At 42.2% G+C, this 17,746-nt stretch overlaps 1 protein-coding gene across 1 annotated transcript in view; it reads right to left on the reverse strand.

The window, feature by feature from the left end:
* The window catches only part of LOC126199713 (uncharacterized), a 626,550-nt gene that overhangs the window by 25,573 nt on the left and 583,231 nt on the right, over positions 1–17,746 (reverse strand). Inside the window, exon 3 of the mRNA XM_049936640.1 lies at positions 10,412–10,477. Coding sequence (XP_049792597.1) covers positions 10,412–10,477 — 66 coding nt within the window. The remainder of the gene's footprint in view (positions 1–10,411; positions 10,478–17,746) is intronic.

The raw sequence follows: 17,746 nt of genomic DNA on the forward strand, positions 1-17,746 counted from the left end.
CAGTCTACATTTTATATCCTCTCTACTTCGACCATCATCAGTTATTTTACTCCCTAAATAGCAAAACTCCTTTACTACTTTAAGTGTCTCATTTCCTAATCTAATCCCCTCAGCATCACCCGATTTAATTTGGCTACATTCCATTATCCTCGTTTTGCTTTTGTTGATGTTCATCTTATATCCTCCTTTCAAGACACTGTCCATTCCGTTCAACTGCTCTTGCAAGTCTTTTGCTGTCTCTGACAGAATTACAATGTCATCGGCGAACCTCAAGGTTTTTACTTCTTCTCCATGGATTTTAATACCTACTCCGAATTTTTCTTCTGTTTCCTTTACTGCTTGCTCAATATACAGATTGAATAACATCGGGCAGAGGCTACAACCCTGTCTCACTCCTTTCCCAACCACTGCTTCCCTTTCATGCCCCTCGACTCTTATAACTGCCATCTGGTTTCTGTACAAATTGTAAATAGCCTTTCGCTCCCTGTATTTTACCCCTGCCACTTTCAGAATTTGAAAGAGAGTATTCCAGTTAACGTTGTCAAAAGCTTTCTCTAAGTCTACAAATGCTAGAAACGTAGGTTTGCCTTTTCTTAATCTTTCTTCTAAGATAAGTCGTAAGGTTAGTATTGCCTCACGTGTTCCAACATTTCTACGGAATCCAAACTGATCCTCCCCGAGGTCCGCTTCTACCAGTTTTTCCATTCGTCTGTAAAGAATTCGCGTTAGTATTTTGCAGCTGTGACTTATTAAACTGATAGTTCCGTAATTTTCACATCTGTCAACATCTGATTTCTTTGGGATTGGAATTATTATATTCTTCTTGAAGTCTGTGGGTATTTCGCCTGTCTCATACATCTTGCTCACCAGATCGTAGAGTTTTGTCATGACTGGTTCTCCCAAGGCCATCAGTAGTTCTAATGGAATGTTGTCTACTCCTGGGGCCTTGTTTCGACTCAGGTCTTTCAGTGCTCTGTCAAACTCTTCACACAGTATCTTATCTCCCATTTCATCTTCATCTACATCCTCTTCCATTTCCATAATATTGTCCTCAAGTACATCGCGTATAAACCCTCTATATAGTCCTTCCACCTTTCTGCCTTCCCTTCTTTGCTTAGAACTGGGTTGCCATCTGAGCTCTTGATATTCATACAAGTGGTTCTCTTCTCTCCAAAGGTCTCTTTAATTTTCCTGTAAGCAGTATCTATCTTACCCCTAGTGAGACAAGCCTCTACATCCTTACATTTGTCCTCTAGCCATCCCTGCTTAGCCATTTTGCACTTTCTGTCGATCTCATTTTTGAGACGTTTGTGTTCCCTTTTGCCTGCTTCATTTACTGCATTTTTATATTTTCTCCTTTCATCAATTAAATTCAATATTTCTTCTGTTACCCAAGGATTTCTATTAGCCCTCGTCTTTTTACCTACTTGATCCTCTGCTGCCTTCACTACTTCATCCCTCAGAGCTACCCATTCTTCTTCTACTGTATTTCTTTCCCCCATTCCTGTCAATTGTTCCCTTATGCTCTCCCTGAAACTCTCTACAACCTTTGGTTCTTTCAGTTTATCTAGGTCCCATCTCCTTAATTTCCCACCTTTTTGCAGTTTCTTCAGTTTCAATCTGCAGTTCATAACCAATAGATTGTGGTCAGAATCCACATCTGCCCCTGGAAATGTCTTACAATTTAAAACCTGGTTCCTAAATCTCTGTCTTACCATTATATAATCTATCTGATACCTATTAGTATCTCCAGGATTCTTCCAGGTATACAACCTTCTTTTATGATTCTTGAACCAAGTGTTAGCTATGATTAAGTTATGCTCTGTGCAAAATTCTACAAGGCGGCTTCCTCTTTCATTTCTTCCCCCCAATCCATATTCACCTACTATGTTTCCTTCTCTCCCTTTTCCTACTGACGAATTCCAGTCACCCATGACTATTAAATTTTCGTCTCCCTTCACTACCTGAATAATTTCTTTTATCTCGTCATACATTTCATCAATTTCTTCATCATCTGCAGAGCTAGTTGGCATATAAACTTGTACTACTGTAGTAGGCATGGGCTTTGTGTCTATCTTGGCCACAATAATGCGTTCACTATGCTGTTTGTAGTAGCTAACCCGCACTCCTATTTTTTTATTCATTATTAAACCTACTCCTGCATTACCCCTATTTGATTTTGTATTTATATCCCTGTAATCACCTGACCAAAAGTCTTGTTCCTCCTGCCACCGAACTTCACTAATTCCCACTATATCTAACTTTAACCTATCCATTTCTCTTTTTAAATTTTCTAACCTACCTGCCCGATTAAGGGATCTGACATTCCACGCTCCGATCCGTAGAATGCCAGTTTTCTTTCTCCTGATAAAGCAATACAGTTGCGATTCTGCGTGGCACGTATTCGACAAGTGCTTGGTAGGGTTTCACACGCATGTGGCAGTAGGAGGCTATATACACTGAACCATTACTTGAAGAAACTCATCTCATTCTAAAATATAAAATATATTTCAAAGTGGTTTTGTTGCGTGAATGTGCGCTCCTTACTTAAAGAAATGTTTCATGCTGCCTACGAAAAATGTAATAAAACTTGTCTAAACTATGAGTTCAGATCGAAGATATCAGAGGAATCAGCCTGTGGCAGAAACGAAGCGGACGATTTGTGTTTTCAAACGTTTTATAACAAAATGTAAGCGAGGAGCGAAGCTCCTCACAGCAAACTGTACTCTTTTCTCTCGTCTCCATCGAGCTGAGCAGACATTTTATATCGGCCTCTCTGTAGTAGAATTACTTTTAATTTATTATTAAATGTGACAAAACAGGTTATATTTATGTTTCATTCAAAAGGAAATGTATTCCCTGCGGTTATAAAGTGGTGCATGATTCACGATTTTTGTAGCGTTGGGAAAATTGCAAGCTCAGCGTGAAACTTCTGAAAGCAAAGGAGGAGGCAGCATTATGGTCTGGGGAATGTTTTGGTCACATTTCATGGATTATCTCGCCATTTTGGATGCAGAATGTATCAACAGGAGTATGCATCTATCCTTGTGGACCATACGGACCCCAACACGCAGTTTGTTTCCCCTCGGTACGATGGCATCTACCAGCAGGATAATGCAATGTGTCAAAAAAATCACAGTATACGCACGTGGTTCGAAGACCACCAAGATGAGTCTACTATACTGCTCCAGCCACTAAACTCCGGATTTAATCCCAATCGAGCTGGGTAGAGGATCCGGCATCTACCAGCAGGACAATGCAATGTGTCAAAAAGCTCGCAGTATACGTACGTGGTTCGAAGACCACCAGGATTAGTCTACCATACTCCTCCACCCACTAAACTCGCCGGATTTAATCCCAATCGATAATCTGTGGGACCACCTCTATCAAGCTGGATAGAGGATCCTCACCCTGGAAACCCAGCGCAGCTGGCTACAGTACTGGAGTCGTCAAGATCCCACATCCCTGTCCGCAACTTCCAGAACCTCACTGACTCTCTTCCTGCACGTGTCGCAGCAGTTCGTGCTGGAAAAGGTGGTTATTCAAGCTTTCGACAGTTGGTCACATTAATGTGAACGGACAGTGTAGTTCAATAATTTCATTGGTAACTTGAACAATTTTTTTGCATTAATATTAGATTATTTTAATATTATTAAAGCTGGTTTTCAAGCATGCCTTCAAACATCGCCTATTTAGTGAATGATAAGTTTATCTACACCACTGATAAACACCGCACTATTATCAGCAAAACGAAAGTAAAGTTTAAAGCTACAATGTCATGCTTGGCACCCATTCTGACAAAATGCGTTTTGCATGGCACAGTCTTTATATTATCTCTTCACACTATCAAAACTGGAACTCAGAACTAAATATAGTGATCCAGACGGAGTTTTCTTTCATTACAGTCGCACTGGTAGAGATTTTTTATCAAAGCACCACAGCACCATTAATGAAAAATGAAGACGATTCAGACAAGTTACATTAACTAGTTTTTCAGGTTAGAGATCTGAAGACTTTGTCTCCGCTTGTCGACAAATGTACTGATGAGGTGGAATCACGTTGTCTACAAATTTGTTTCGGTTTTATTCGTACTAAGCTGTGCAGGCACTCTACGTAAAATTTCGTTATTTGATATCTCTCCTGGTTTTGCGGTCTTAACGACCAGAGCTGTACAAACGTTCAAGATGAAAACTGTCCCGCCCTGAATTCACCACGACAGCTCCCTAGTCTTCCGGTCACGTTATGGGCGTGACTCGCTGCCACTACTTCAGTCGGTGCTTGTTGCTGTAAGGTGCTGTGAGCGTCTCTTCGTCCTTCTCTGAACTATTAATGTAAAGTATGATACGTTCTGTGTCTCGAAGCCTATATCTGTACTGGTTCATTTAAGGAGACTCATGGAATGCTTCATGAACAATTCACGGACTCAGGTATCCCTGTTTGCGATTAATTTGTATGGGGATACTGAAAAGGAAACGTGATTTCTCGAGCACAAAAACATATAGCGGTGCTGAGATACCATTTTAAACATTAGTTGAAATTTTTAAGAGAATTCTCTGATTTGAAGTTGAATGATGACTCCTTGTACATTATCATGGGCCCTACTATGGACACTAAAATGTGTGTGTGTGTGTGTGTGTGTGTGTGTGTGTGTGTGTGTGTGTTTGTGTTTATGTGTGTGTGAAATCTTATGGGACTTAACTGCTAAGGTCATCAGTCCCTAAGCTTACACACTACTTAACCTAAATTATCCTAAGGACGAACACAAACCCCATGCCCGAGGGAGGACTCGAACCTCCGCCGGAACCAGCCGTACAGTCCATGACTGCAGCGCCTAGACGCTCGGCTAATTCCGCACGGCTTGTGTTTATGTTCCAATATAGTCAATGAACTAATGATTTCCCATCTGGCTCGTGTGCTGTGGGTGTTATTTTGACCGTAAAGGTTTTGTGAGACCCAGTGTGACTCTGAAGCTCCATCTGCAAAACGGAAGACGTATTGCCAGATGCGAGGAGGGAACCCGCTCTCTGGTTTCCTAGGAGGAGCGACTAATTAACTAATTCATTAGGTAAGTCCCTCTACTGGCATCACAACCACGTCGTCGACACTTGATGTACGAGTTTAGAGGCGGAAACGTGGTTCATTACAGTGTATTTGCTTTGGAGATGAAATTATTAAAGCGAGTCGTAGAGGCGTTGTGACGACCTGATACCGCAAAAGGTGCCGGCCTGGAGCTGAAGAGGCCTCATCACTGTCACATGACCCAAACTGAGAAGCCGATGACAACTGGAACTATCCGTTTATGCATTTTCTCAAATATTTTTGAAGGGGCACGTAACTGTCTGAAATGCGATGACTATGAACAGGGCAATTACAACTTGGGAAGATAGCGAATGAATGTTTCTGACACGAGAGTGGTCTTTTCTCTTTTATTATCAAAATGGTACGGTGAAACTGTAGTAGTACGATAGAAGTAACGAACATTATGTATCGAAGTACAGGATGACATAAATTAGCTGTCACCTGACGTTTAAGGTATAAAGTTTCTCCAGGAATTTTTCATATCTTTCCTCTAATCAATTAGTTAAGTACATAATGACAGTGAAATACAATTCTGGTATGATGTAATCTGTTCAACGAAGAGTTTAAATGTCTAATTAATGCAATAATTAAAATTTTAATAAGTGCGATATTTTTTGTCAATTCATGTTCTCAGCTCAGAAATTTCTGTGAAATTTGCTAACATGTTTTTTTTTTAAAACTAAATGTAAAAATCCTCGTAATACACTAATGTGTTAAGTGCGGGTGGGGGGGGGGGGACTACAGCATTATCAAGTTATTTGCATAAATAAGTGTTGATGTTGTTAAGGAACATCCAACTTGATATGAAATTGGGCTTTTCTTAAACTATGTGTTTGATATTTTCGGTAAAATGCTATTTTTTGAATCATTCATGTATAAAGTGTAACAATTTGTTTTGGTTTCTAACATAGAATTGTCATTTCTCATACTCGGTTAATATTCTAAGTCATTCGTAGATTGTAAAAAGAAGCATGTATCGTGAACAAGCCAATCAAAATGTGGCTGTAAAAACGTAAATTCGAAATGATTGTCTGGACCAAACTTCATTTGTTACCTAGTAACTTTTACGTTGTATATACGATTCACATAAATGTTAAAACATTGTAATTCAGATGAATGCTCATGTGCCCAAGTGGTATACCGATGTGGAGGCAATTCACGTTCCATTCTAAGTAGACGTTAGTCTAGTTTCATCCAGTAAGTAAAAGGTGAGTGTCAATATTAATTTATTCATCATTGGTTATTTTCTTCTTTGCTATTTTTCCATCACTAATTCCAGAAATTTTGCAAGTAATAAACGACAAAATCCCGAGTGAATTGTGTGAAAAATACACAGTATGAAGACAAAGTTCGGAGGGGTACTTGCATTACACAATAAAATTAGTCAAAATCGCAATGATATTCATGAAAAGTTTCAAATTAAATCTCCTTAATTTAGGTTTTAACACTCAGTTTAAAATCCGTCTATTGCGGCCGCGTACCTTTAGTCTACCTCTGCGACCCCGCCTGCACGGACCGAGCTATGCATTCCCGCTATGCAGTACTAAAAGGCGGGTTGCCAATACCGAGTACGGCAGGCGCCACCATTAATCAGAGCGGCGTGGCTTCCGTCGCATGGCAGGCACCGAACATTCCAGAGGCAGGCGCCGAAGCGGGCCTTTCGCTCGCTGTCAGCACATTAATTCTCCGACTGGACAAAAAGAATTTTCAGTTCCCGTTTTCTCTCTCACCACGCAACAGGAGTGTCTATACAAGCGGAAAGAACGACAGAGGAATACCCGGTTCGCGAGACAGGCAAGGAACACCAGGAGTACTGATTAAAATTTAAAAAAAAAGTAAGTTAAAAACCAGCACAACACTCCAGCTAGCATATGTTCAGTTTCATGTTGAAGTAAGTCAATCTGTAGTGACTCCAGGAACCATCTCACTGTTTCATATCTGTACTTCTTTGCAGTCTGACGCCAACGTATACGATCAGCTACGAGACAGCAGCAGCAGCAGAATCACGGCTCGGTCTTTTAGGCTGTTCTGGCTCCTTGTTTGTCCTGGCATCTTTTCCAGGGACATATTTGCCTTCGCCGACTGATCTGTATCGCCCATCTTTTTTGGCTAGCCTAGATCCAGGCATGCTTTGTCACCAGTTGTAGTATTTCATTACGTCAGTGATGCTCTGAGCTCCCAGCTCTTCTAGCTTGTCTTCACACCTTTCGATGTCAAGCACTGAACATTTTTTGTCGTCTCTGTTCATTTCACTGCAGTAAATTTTAGACTAGTAGGAATTACTTCAGCAACAAACTTATAACCAAAATTGTTGAGAGTATAGTGGACAATGTGAAGGAATTCTGCTACCTTGGAAAAAAAACCAACATTCCTTGTCAACATAAATTTGCTAGTATCAAACATAGGTGTTAAATTGATAAGAAAATTTCTGAGAATAGAGTGGCATTGTGTAAAAAGGACTCTGGGAAAACCAGGAAAGAAGCGTATCGAAGTCTTTGAGATGTGACTGTATAGAGGAATGCTGAAAAAAGAACGATAAGATTAGAAGTGATGTAGCTCTCAGCAGAGTCGACAGGAAAATGAACACGTTCTACAAGTCAACTATAAGAAAGCGTCAGAGTGATACGAAATGTGGTGAGCGACATTGGAATAGCTTCCATGGAACTACAGGGAAATATAGAAGGAAAAATTTATAGGAAAGGACAGAGACTAAAACATACAGGATAATTAATTGAGGACTTAGTGCATCTCTGGCATGGAGATATTGCTACAGGACATGCAATCGAGGCGGTTCTCATCAAACCATTAAGATGATGATGATTTAAAAGAAGTTAAGTCCTATTTATTTCCATAGAGCATTAATCACACCGCGGCTACTCTTGATAACTTAAGAAACATTTCGTTCCTTACACCTGATTTTCCTAGGTGCAGGACTTTTGATCCGTGCGAAAAGAAGAGGGTGTTTTGCATCGGCAGGGATGCAAAACTTAGCTATGTTCCTCATTTGTGTTTTCCCAGAAAAAGAAACCGCAAGCGCGTTAACTATTCAATCCACATCTGCTGTCTGGGGAGAGTGTTGTTGCTTTAAAGAGAGTGTTATTTACTGTACAGTATTTATGGATTGCGTGAGAGAAGAGAAAAGGAATCTCCTGGGTTTGCTGTTAGCTAAACATACAACGGACGGTGAAAAAGAGGGCTATTTGCTCCCGACACACGCCAAGCGCAGAAAAATAGTCGACAGTAAGTTTTTGATAGTGTGTCTACTAATAGTTCATCTTCCTCGCCACTGAAACGCACCTTTAGCTTTTTAGCACAAGCTAAATGACGTAAAACGTTTCACTGCACGTCTGAAGGGACTTTCAGAGCTGTGAACGATGTTTCACCACTAGGTATAGCGACCAACCTGTGTTGCGAAAAAACTCTCGGCGTGAATACATGTCACCTTTTGATGGGCGTAGTGGAATGGTTCAAATGGCTCTGAGCACTATGGGACTCAACATCTTAGGTCATAAGTCCCCTAGAACTTAGAGCTACTTAAACCTAACTAACCTACGGACATCACACACACCCATGCCCGAGGCAGGATTCGAACCTACGACCGTAGCAGTCCCGCGGTTCCGGACTGCAGCGCCAGAACCGGCGTAGTGGAAGTCCGTCCTCTACGTTGTGACCAGATTGGAGAAAGAGCAGATGTTAGCAAGACAAATGAGAAACTAAAACACCCAGTAAAGTTGGTTATGAAATGCGAAACGAATCAACACGCTCGTAAATAAACCTTATACTGCATCAAGAAGAACACGTTGATTAAAAACAAAAAGCGAGTAGGACTGGAGCTCTTGGGTTCCTTATGAAAGTGATTATCTATATACATCCCCATAATAATAATAATAATTTGGTGTGGTTCAAAGGCCTAGTGCAAGTGTCTTCGGCACTTCCATGTCCTTAAGCCACGCCAATTATCCAACTGTGGGAAGGGGACCTACCGTTTGCGGTGAAATCCGAACCACGTGTCGTTTCTGGCGACTCCTCAAATCGTTGACAGATGAAGGCTAAGTGCAAACGAAAACTGAAAAATCAGTGTCCCGACCGGGATTTGATACCACGACTTCTCACTTCCCAGACACACGTTTTACCGCTAGAACACCAGTACCGACACTCATAGAGATAGTTCATATACAAATTTTGATGAGGGAGTTCGCGAGTATCAAATTACGAGTATGTGATACCAAAATATGCGACACAAAGGGCGTATCTTTTGATTGTATTCACTTAGAAGCTTACATATTTCAAGCCGCCAAGGAAACGTACAGCTTAGTCTTTGTCATAAATCTTAACTTCATGCCTCCACCCGTTCCTGAGAAAAAGGTCTGGCTGTCTTCGTGTTTGCCATAGCCTACATCGGCCAGTCAGGTCGCCGAATCTCTCCCCAATTGAAATGTTTGGAGAACTGTTGGCAGGGCCCTACAATAGCTCGGAATTTTAACGATCTAACGACCCAGTTGGACGTAATTTCGCACGATATTCCTCAAGAGGACATTCAACAAATCTATCAATCAGTGCCAGGCTGAATAAATGCTTGCATAAGGATCACAAGTGGACCAAGGCGTCGTTGGCTTGCAGAGTTTGTGAAGCTCTTTCTCCTGAATAAGTCATCCAATATTTCTGAAATTGTTCAAATTTTTTTTCTTTACGTGTACATCACATCTACCAATTGTCGCCCCATTCGGATAATTCCTTCGAGGTGCGTCTGTTTTCGTCTCGAGAGTGTAATTTCAAGTCAGCAGTTTTCAGATTCTGTTTGAACTCTGAAACCTTGTTCCTTTTCGAACTTCATGATTCTAAGTCAATACCCCGTAGATTTTCACGAGTGAGTTTGGGAGTATCGAAATTTGTAGTAAACGGCCGTATCTTTTGATTTAATTGACTTAAAATGTTAAATTTTTCACACCGAAATGTGTCACATGAATTTCAACTTGATACCTCTACCCGTTCCTTAGAAAAACTGGCCTTAACAGTCGGACAGGTAAACAGACAGCAAAGTGATCAATCAAGCGTTCCTTATTCACCGATGGAGGCACGAAATGCTAAAGAACGAATACAGAAGAGACGCATACGCTACGCAGTTTGTGAGAGCGTGGTACATATCTTGTGTGTGTGTGTGTGTGTGTGTGTGTGTGTGTGTGTGTGTGTCCGTGGTGGCCGACGAAGCAGCTGGTGTACCGCGCGCAGCATCCCAGAGACAGCAGCGGGAATAACACAAGCCTGGCACTAACACCGCGCGCGCATGCGCAGTGTGACGCTGCGCGCCGCCAGCAGTAGCAGCTGTGCTCACCTTGAACGGCTTCATTATTCTGCGCAGCTCCCCGCTCTCGTTCAGCCTCTCGATCGTCTCGGCGTCCTGCAACAAGACAGAGCGGAGTGAGTAGAAGTAGGCGCAGGGCGGGAGGCTATTACCTTGCAAAACTACGCGCGTGGGCACTGGCGAACCAAATCACGAATTCTGCAGCAGAACAATAACGATTATCATCACCAGAACAGCAAACTTGCAAAATAAAGAATTACAGCGATAGACAAGGTAGCTGTCTGTCACCACTCTTACACACCCTATACTTAGACGATCGGCTTGAAGCAACGAAAATCAACAAGCACAGAAGTACTAAAATAATAGACCAATAAATCTATTAACACATTATTCTTTGACGATGACTCGGCTGTTATGACCTCTTGTGAAAATGAGTTACCGAATGCTCTACAGTTATTCTACATCTAAATCCATACTCCGCAAGCCATACCTTGAGTACGTCTATCGTTCTCCCTTCTATTCCAGTCTCGTATTGTTCGTGGGAAGAAAAATTGTCGGTGTGCCTCTGTGTGAGTTCTAATCTCTCTGATTTTATCCTCATGGTCTCTTCGCGAGATATACGTAGGAAAGAGCAATATACTGCTTGACTCCTCGCTGAAGGTATGTTCTCGAAACTTTGACAAAAGCCAGTAACGAGCTACTGAGCATCTCTCCTGCAGAGTCTTCCACTGGAGTTTATCTATCATCTCCGTAACGCTATCGCGATTACTAAATGATCCTGTAACGAATCGCGCTGCTCTCCATTGGATCTTCTCTATATCTTCTATCAACCCTATCTGGTACGGATCCCACACTGCTGAGCAGTATTCAAGCAGTGGGCGAACAAGCGTACTGTACCCCACTTCCTTTGGTTTCGGATTGCATTTCCTTAGGATTCTTCCAATGAATCTCAGTCTGGCATCTGCTTTACCGACGATCAACTTTATATGATCATTCCATTTTAAATCACTCCTAATGCGTACTCCCAGATAATTTATGGAATTAACTGCTTCCAGTTGCTGACCTGCTATATTGTAGCTAAATGATAAGGGATCTTCCTTTCTATGTATTCACGGCACATTACACTTGTCTACATTGAGATTCAATTGCCATTCCTTGCATCATGCCCCAATTCGCTGCAGATCCTCCTGCATTTCAGTACAATTTTCCATTGTTACAACCTCTCGATATACCACAGCATCATCCGCAAAAAGCCTCATTGAACTTCCGATGTCATCCACAAGGTCATTTATGTATATTGTGAATAGCAACGGTCCTACGACACTCCCCTGCGGCACACCTGAAATCACTCTTACTTCGAAGACTTCTCTCCATTGAGAATGACATGTTGCGTTCTGTTATCTAGGAACTCTTCAATCCAATCACACAATTGGTCTGATAGTCCATATGCTCTCACTTTGTTCATTGAACGGCTGTGGGGAACTGTATCGAACGCCTTGCGGAAGTCAAGAAACACGGCATCTACCTGGGAACCCGTTTCTATGGCCCTCTGAGTCTCGTGGACGAATAGCGCGAGCTGGGTTTCACACGATCGTCTTTTTTGAAACCCATGCTGTTAGATTTCTAGTCTCCAAAGCTCTAATAATTTATGTGGAAATTAGTAATCCTCGTGTAGGGTAAGTAGTCGCTTTGGGTGTTTATTATTGATACGAAATGTCACTTGTTACGCGAATGAGCTTGCTCACACGGGTACCGAACGACTGGAGAAGAAACGCAGGCCACTCTCGTTCCTAAGTAGGGTTGTGGAATGGATGCACATAATTATCAACTTGGAGGGGAGAGTCGGGAAAAGTGGCCAATGGGGTCCCGCGAGCTACAATGTGTCGGCAACGCACAGCAAATGCCTCAACTTGTTCTCCCTGGACGGTCCAGTCACCCCGTGAATCCTCGCCTGTTTGCTGTCCCGCACCTCAAAGCTCTAATAATTTTTGTAGACTTCAGTAATCCTCGTGTAGGGTAAGTAGTGGCTTTGGGTGTTTATTAATGAGATGAAATGCCACTTACGTCTTTTTAATGAAATTACGTTGAAAGTGTCATATATTGACTCCATAATCCTACTTTAGTTATCCATCGTTCGGTTATGCTATTAGATGGTAAACAGCTTTTGAGTAGAGGCCTCAATGCAGGGAAAGTGGCCATCTCGACGATCGCATCTGGCCACTTTGTGTCGGGGGGAAAACGTAAAACCAGGGACCGAAATAACAGCGACCTAGTAGCGGCAAATAAAAAAAGAGAAGAAAAAGAAATTGAAAAGGAGGAATAACTGATATCAGTCGAAGAGAAGCAAGCAGCAAAAATAAAATAGGGAACAACAGGGAAGCCAGCCCATGAAGAACTTCTGCAACTTGGATGAGGACATGGAGTATATGTACGACGAAGAAGAATGTTCAGGTTCAAGGCCAGACGAGCAATGGATTAAATACCAATTGTGCTCCCTCTGGGCTCATGAACTCTGAACAGGGGTTGAGCTACACAATTTGATTTCTACGTGAAACGTGTGACTCGTATCATGTTTCACAATAAAATATGTTTAGTTCTTTGTTAAATAGTTTTTATCCCTTATTTTTTAATTTTTTCCACTTCGTACTTAATTACTGGTTTCTATACATTTCTGTCCATTTCTACTCAGCTTACAAAAATGGAATACCTTAGCCTGGCCACTTTGCCTGGCTTTCACCTATTGCTGATGCTAATTTGTGTAGAATTATGGAACATATTTCACGCTCACGCATTATGACATTTTTGTTGGAGAATGGAACTCTCATCTATAAAAACAATATTGATTCCATAAACCTGAGTAACATGGCCCGCTCTGTTCGTCCGTGAGATACACAGGCCCATGGAGAACTGCGTTCAGGTTGATGCCACGTTCCTGATTTCCGAAAGATATACCATACAGTTCCGGATAGTCGTGTGAAAATATGAGCTTACCGGTTATCGGGCCACTTTGGGAATGATTCAGGTATTACTTTCAGAGAATACTCAAAACGTCGTTCTTAACAGGATGAAATAGACGGATGTTAAGCTAATTTCTGATGTATCCCAACGGAGTGCTGTAAGTCCATTACTTTTACATCAGGTGTGCCATGAAAAGGAGACCACAATTATATGTAAAAACAAATTTTAATAATAGTATTATAATTACACTTAGAGTGGAACAGTGCAATAGTGCATAACAGCCATTATCCAATGGTCCAAATGGCTCTGAGCACTATGGGACTTAACATCTGTGGTCATCAGTCCCCTAGACTTAGAATTACGTAAACCTAATTATCCTAAGGACATCACACACATCCATGCCCGAGGCAGGATTCGAACATGCGACTGTAGCAGTCGCGGGGTTCCGAACTGAAGCGCCTAGAACCGCTCGGCCATTGCTATTTTCACTGAAAGAGCGAAATCAGTGTGTAGGAAGGGAGTGGATGCTGACGTATCCAGGTTTCAACTGTGCCCTCCATTTCCTTGTCACAGTTGAATCTCTGGCCTTTCAGAGTTTGCTTTAAGGAGCCGAAGATGCGCAAACCACATGGGGAGATATGGGGGCTGCAAGGAGAGTGTTCCAGGGCCTCCCATCGAAATGTTTGAAGAGCTGGAGGGTCTTCTTGGCCAGACGGCCCGCGTCATAAGGCTGGTACCACCGGAATATTAATCAACGTACGAGACACTGCTCTCTGTACACCTCTTTCATCTTACATCAAACGTTTGAGTCATTCTCCCCTTCTACGCAAAGAAATTGTATCATAGCACTACAAGTTGATTGGGAGGAATCCATCAGGCAACCAACAGCAGAAACAACTCTCCAGAAATGAGTAAATTGCTGCAAAGCCGTCAACTCCGCTCATGCAACCGGTACTACCACACTATGTCTCGGTAAACACATTCAGGTAATGGTATTACATGTAATGACGCTTGAGCGAATGTTTCCTTTTCAGATGCCCATACTTTATAATACTCGCTCATGTTAGTGACATGGAAGATGACGTTGGAAGATTATTAAGGCTGTTCGCTGATGAAACTGCTGTCTATAGAAACATTACAACGCCATGAGACTAACGAAAGGCAGAAAGACCTGCAGACTGGTAATGAGTGCAGGGGCTCTCAGTCGATCCTGAACGTAAATAAACGTCATGTACGCTGTATAAATAAACGAAGAGATACATCAGATAACACTGTTCGCGATAAATAATTGAAAACAATAAGATACACAGAAGTAATTTCCCGAAACAATCTAAAGTGGAATGATCACATAAAATAAATTGTAGGGAAAGCAGCAGCCAGAGTGAGATTCAGTGAGAGAATTTTAAGAAAATATAGTTCCCTTACGAAAGAAGTGGTTTACAAAATACTCATTTGACAGATTCTTCAATATTGCTCGTAAGTAGGAGAATCTCCAGGCTAGATTAACTCAAAGATAGAAAAGGTGACTGGAAGCGTGACACATTTCGTCACTGGATTGTTTGGGAAGCGGGAGAGCGTTTGGGTGTTGTTCAAAGAACTCCAGTGGCAGATGCTTCAAGAGAGGCGTTTTGCATGACGGAGAGATTTACTGTCGCAGTTCCGTTATCGCACGTTCCACGAAGAGTAGAACAACTTATTACTTTCTCCAAAATAAGTATCGTCAAAGAAACATGGTTCAAATGGCTCAGAGCACTATGGGACTTAACTTCTAAGGTCATCAGTCCCCTAGAACTTAGAACTACTTAAACCTAACTAACCTAAGGACATCACACACATCCATGCCCGAGGCAGGATTCGAACCTGCGACCGTAGCGGTCGCGCCGTTCCAGACTGTAGCGCCTAGAACCGCTCGGCCACTCCGGCCGGCAAAGAAACATGAATAGGGAATTAGAGAAGTTATAGCTCATATAGAGGAGGTTCGCTGACAGTCGTTCTCAGGACGGACCATTAGCGAATGGAAGAGAGAAGGATGCGAAACGTCTGTGATGTCAGAAGTACCCGCCGTTTCATACCCTGATGCGGCTTGCGGATCGTAGGTGTAGATGTAGATAAAATAGTCAAAACATGCGATTGCGAAATCTAAACATATAACAAAAAGTTACGGTCTCTAAGGGAAACGATATTATAAGTTGAAAGAACTATGGTTAGAAGGCACTTCAGTCCAAAAAAATATCACATTTCGTTAATCTAGAGTACAATGTCACATTTGAATAAGATCGATATGTCGAGACAATTTCGTTAGAGCAGAGTGGCACAATCAAAAAAAAAATCTTTTCAAAGACGTAATTTCCACTTTTAGTTGTAACTGTTTTAATGCGCTATTGCAATTTCGTCTTTTGGGATTTTGTCAAGCATCAGACTTGATGTTACATTATGGCGTGAAAATGGTACAAAAGCCTAAATTCCAATGGCTCAATAAAAACATTTACACTCGTCGACAAAGCTCAAAATTTTAATTTGCTTCTCCCAAAACTCTAATGCCCTTTCCAAGGTTCCACTTGGTTTCTTTCACTGTTCAGATTGAATAACATCGGGGACAGAGTACAACTCTGTCTCATTCCCATCTCAACTACTATTTTCCTCTCGTGTCTTATAACTGCAGTGAAATATCCGTACAGATTATAGGTAATCTTTCGCTGCCTGTTCTTCCTGCCCCCTAACTTAAGAATTGCAAAGAGGTTATACACAACAGGCAGTCAATTCAGTGTTGTGATAATAACGTATGGTCAAACTTCGCGCAAACATTCCTCACACAGAGTAAGTAAATGTGTGTTATAGACATGGGTCTGGCACGGTATCCCCATGTTGGATGCCATTTTTTACTTCTGTTTATAATCACATTAATCATGACAAACACGTAGAAACAGAACCTACCAGAATTATATGAAACGTTATCATACATGTAATGTTCAGAATACACTGTTACGTATGGTTAGAATGTACTGTAAGTTGTCAAAAATCCCGGGAAAGATAGATAGGTAGAGCTGTACCAGTTCCTTGCGCTCCACGTTCTCCGGTCCCTAGACTTTTATTTGTGGGGGTATTTGAAAGCTCTTGTGTACGTAACCCCGGTACAACATGTATAGTCTTCGTGTCCCTACTGTGAAAGGCTGTAAAACAATACGCAGTTCACATCAGCCCAACAGGGACTGATGGTTGTATCCTCGCTAAGGGAGGACATTTTCAACATTTCATGTACAAAACTGATTTATGGTCTGGTGATACGTTCTTTTCCTGTTTGTTTACCATGATTAATCTGATTATGATAAGAAATAGAAACTGAGCTCTACCATAAAAATACAGCGATTCCAAACCCATGTCCATGTAACACATTTTCTTCATCTACGTGTAAGGAATGTTCCCTGAACCGTAGGCCAAACATTTCGTCACATCCTCTACATCATCATTACAATGTCGATACTTGATTTTCACTGTATAAATGTCTATATTTCTTGTTCATAATATCGACATTTTCGTTATTTTATGGTTGTTTGGTTGATTTTTTGGGAAGGGACCAAACAGTGAGGTCTTGGGTCCCATCGGATTAAGGAAGGATGGGGAAGGAAGTCGGCCGTGCCATTTCAAAGGAACCATCCCGACATTTGCCTGGAGCGATTTAGGGAAATCACAGAAAATCTAAATTAGTATTGCCGGACGCGGGTTTGAACCGTCGTTCTCCTGAATGCGAGTCCAGTGTGCTATGAACCACCTCGCTCGGTGATGTTTTATGCATCGTTACGATCTCTATATCCACCCACCCAGCAGCCGTGAGTGTTAATGCCCAGTTTACGGGGAGGCAAGTTGCGCCGGACCCTGACTGAATCCACCTGGTGAATTAACGACGAGGGGCGGTGTGTAAGCAAACCTGGATACGGTTTGTAGGTGGTTTCCCACATCCCACTAGGTGAATACCTGGTTGTTACCCAAGTACCACCTCAGTTACACTATTCGCAAAAATTTCGGAAACTTCCGCTAATTTCCGCTGGGCTGGTGACGGGATGGGCATGCGGAAACACCATAAACTCATCATGCCAAGCCCGTTAATAACCATGCCTACCATGCACCGATGCTGAGCAAAGGCAAAAGCAAAGGAAGTTACCATCTCCAGATCTGGGCTTTACAGTTGACCGAGATCTCTAATCTCCCGCCCTCTACGCTCGGAGAGGGAGTGGAAGCGAACAAAAAATAAAAGACAAGGGCCAAGGCCCGTCGCTCTACAGGTAGAATCAGGGAGCGGCCGCGCCGCCGTGTCTGCCTGTCTGTTGTGTGTTGCTGCGGTTTGGCGAGGCCGACGCTGCGTGCGGCCGTCCGGAACGGCCCCAGACCAGCCAGGCACCGTTAGGACAC

This window comes from Schistocerca nitens, chromosome 8, assembly GCF_023898315.1.
Source record: "Schistocerca nitens isolate TAMUIC-IGC-003100 chromosome 8, iqSchNite1.1, whole genome shotgun sequence".
NCBI lineage: Eukaryota > Metazoa > Arthropoda > Insecta > Orthoptera > Acrididae > Schistocerca > Schistocerca nitens.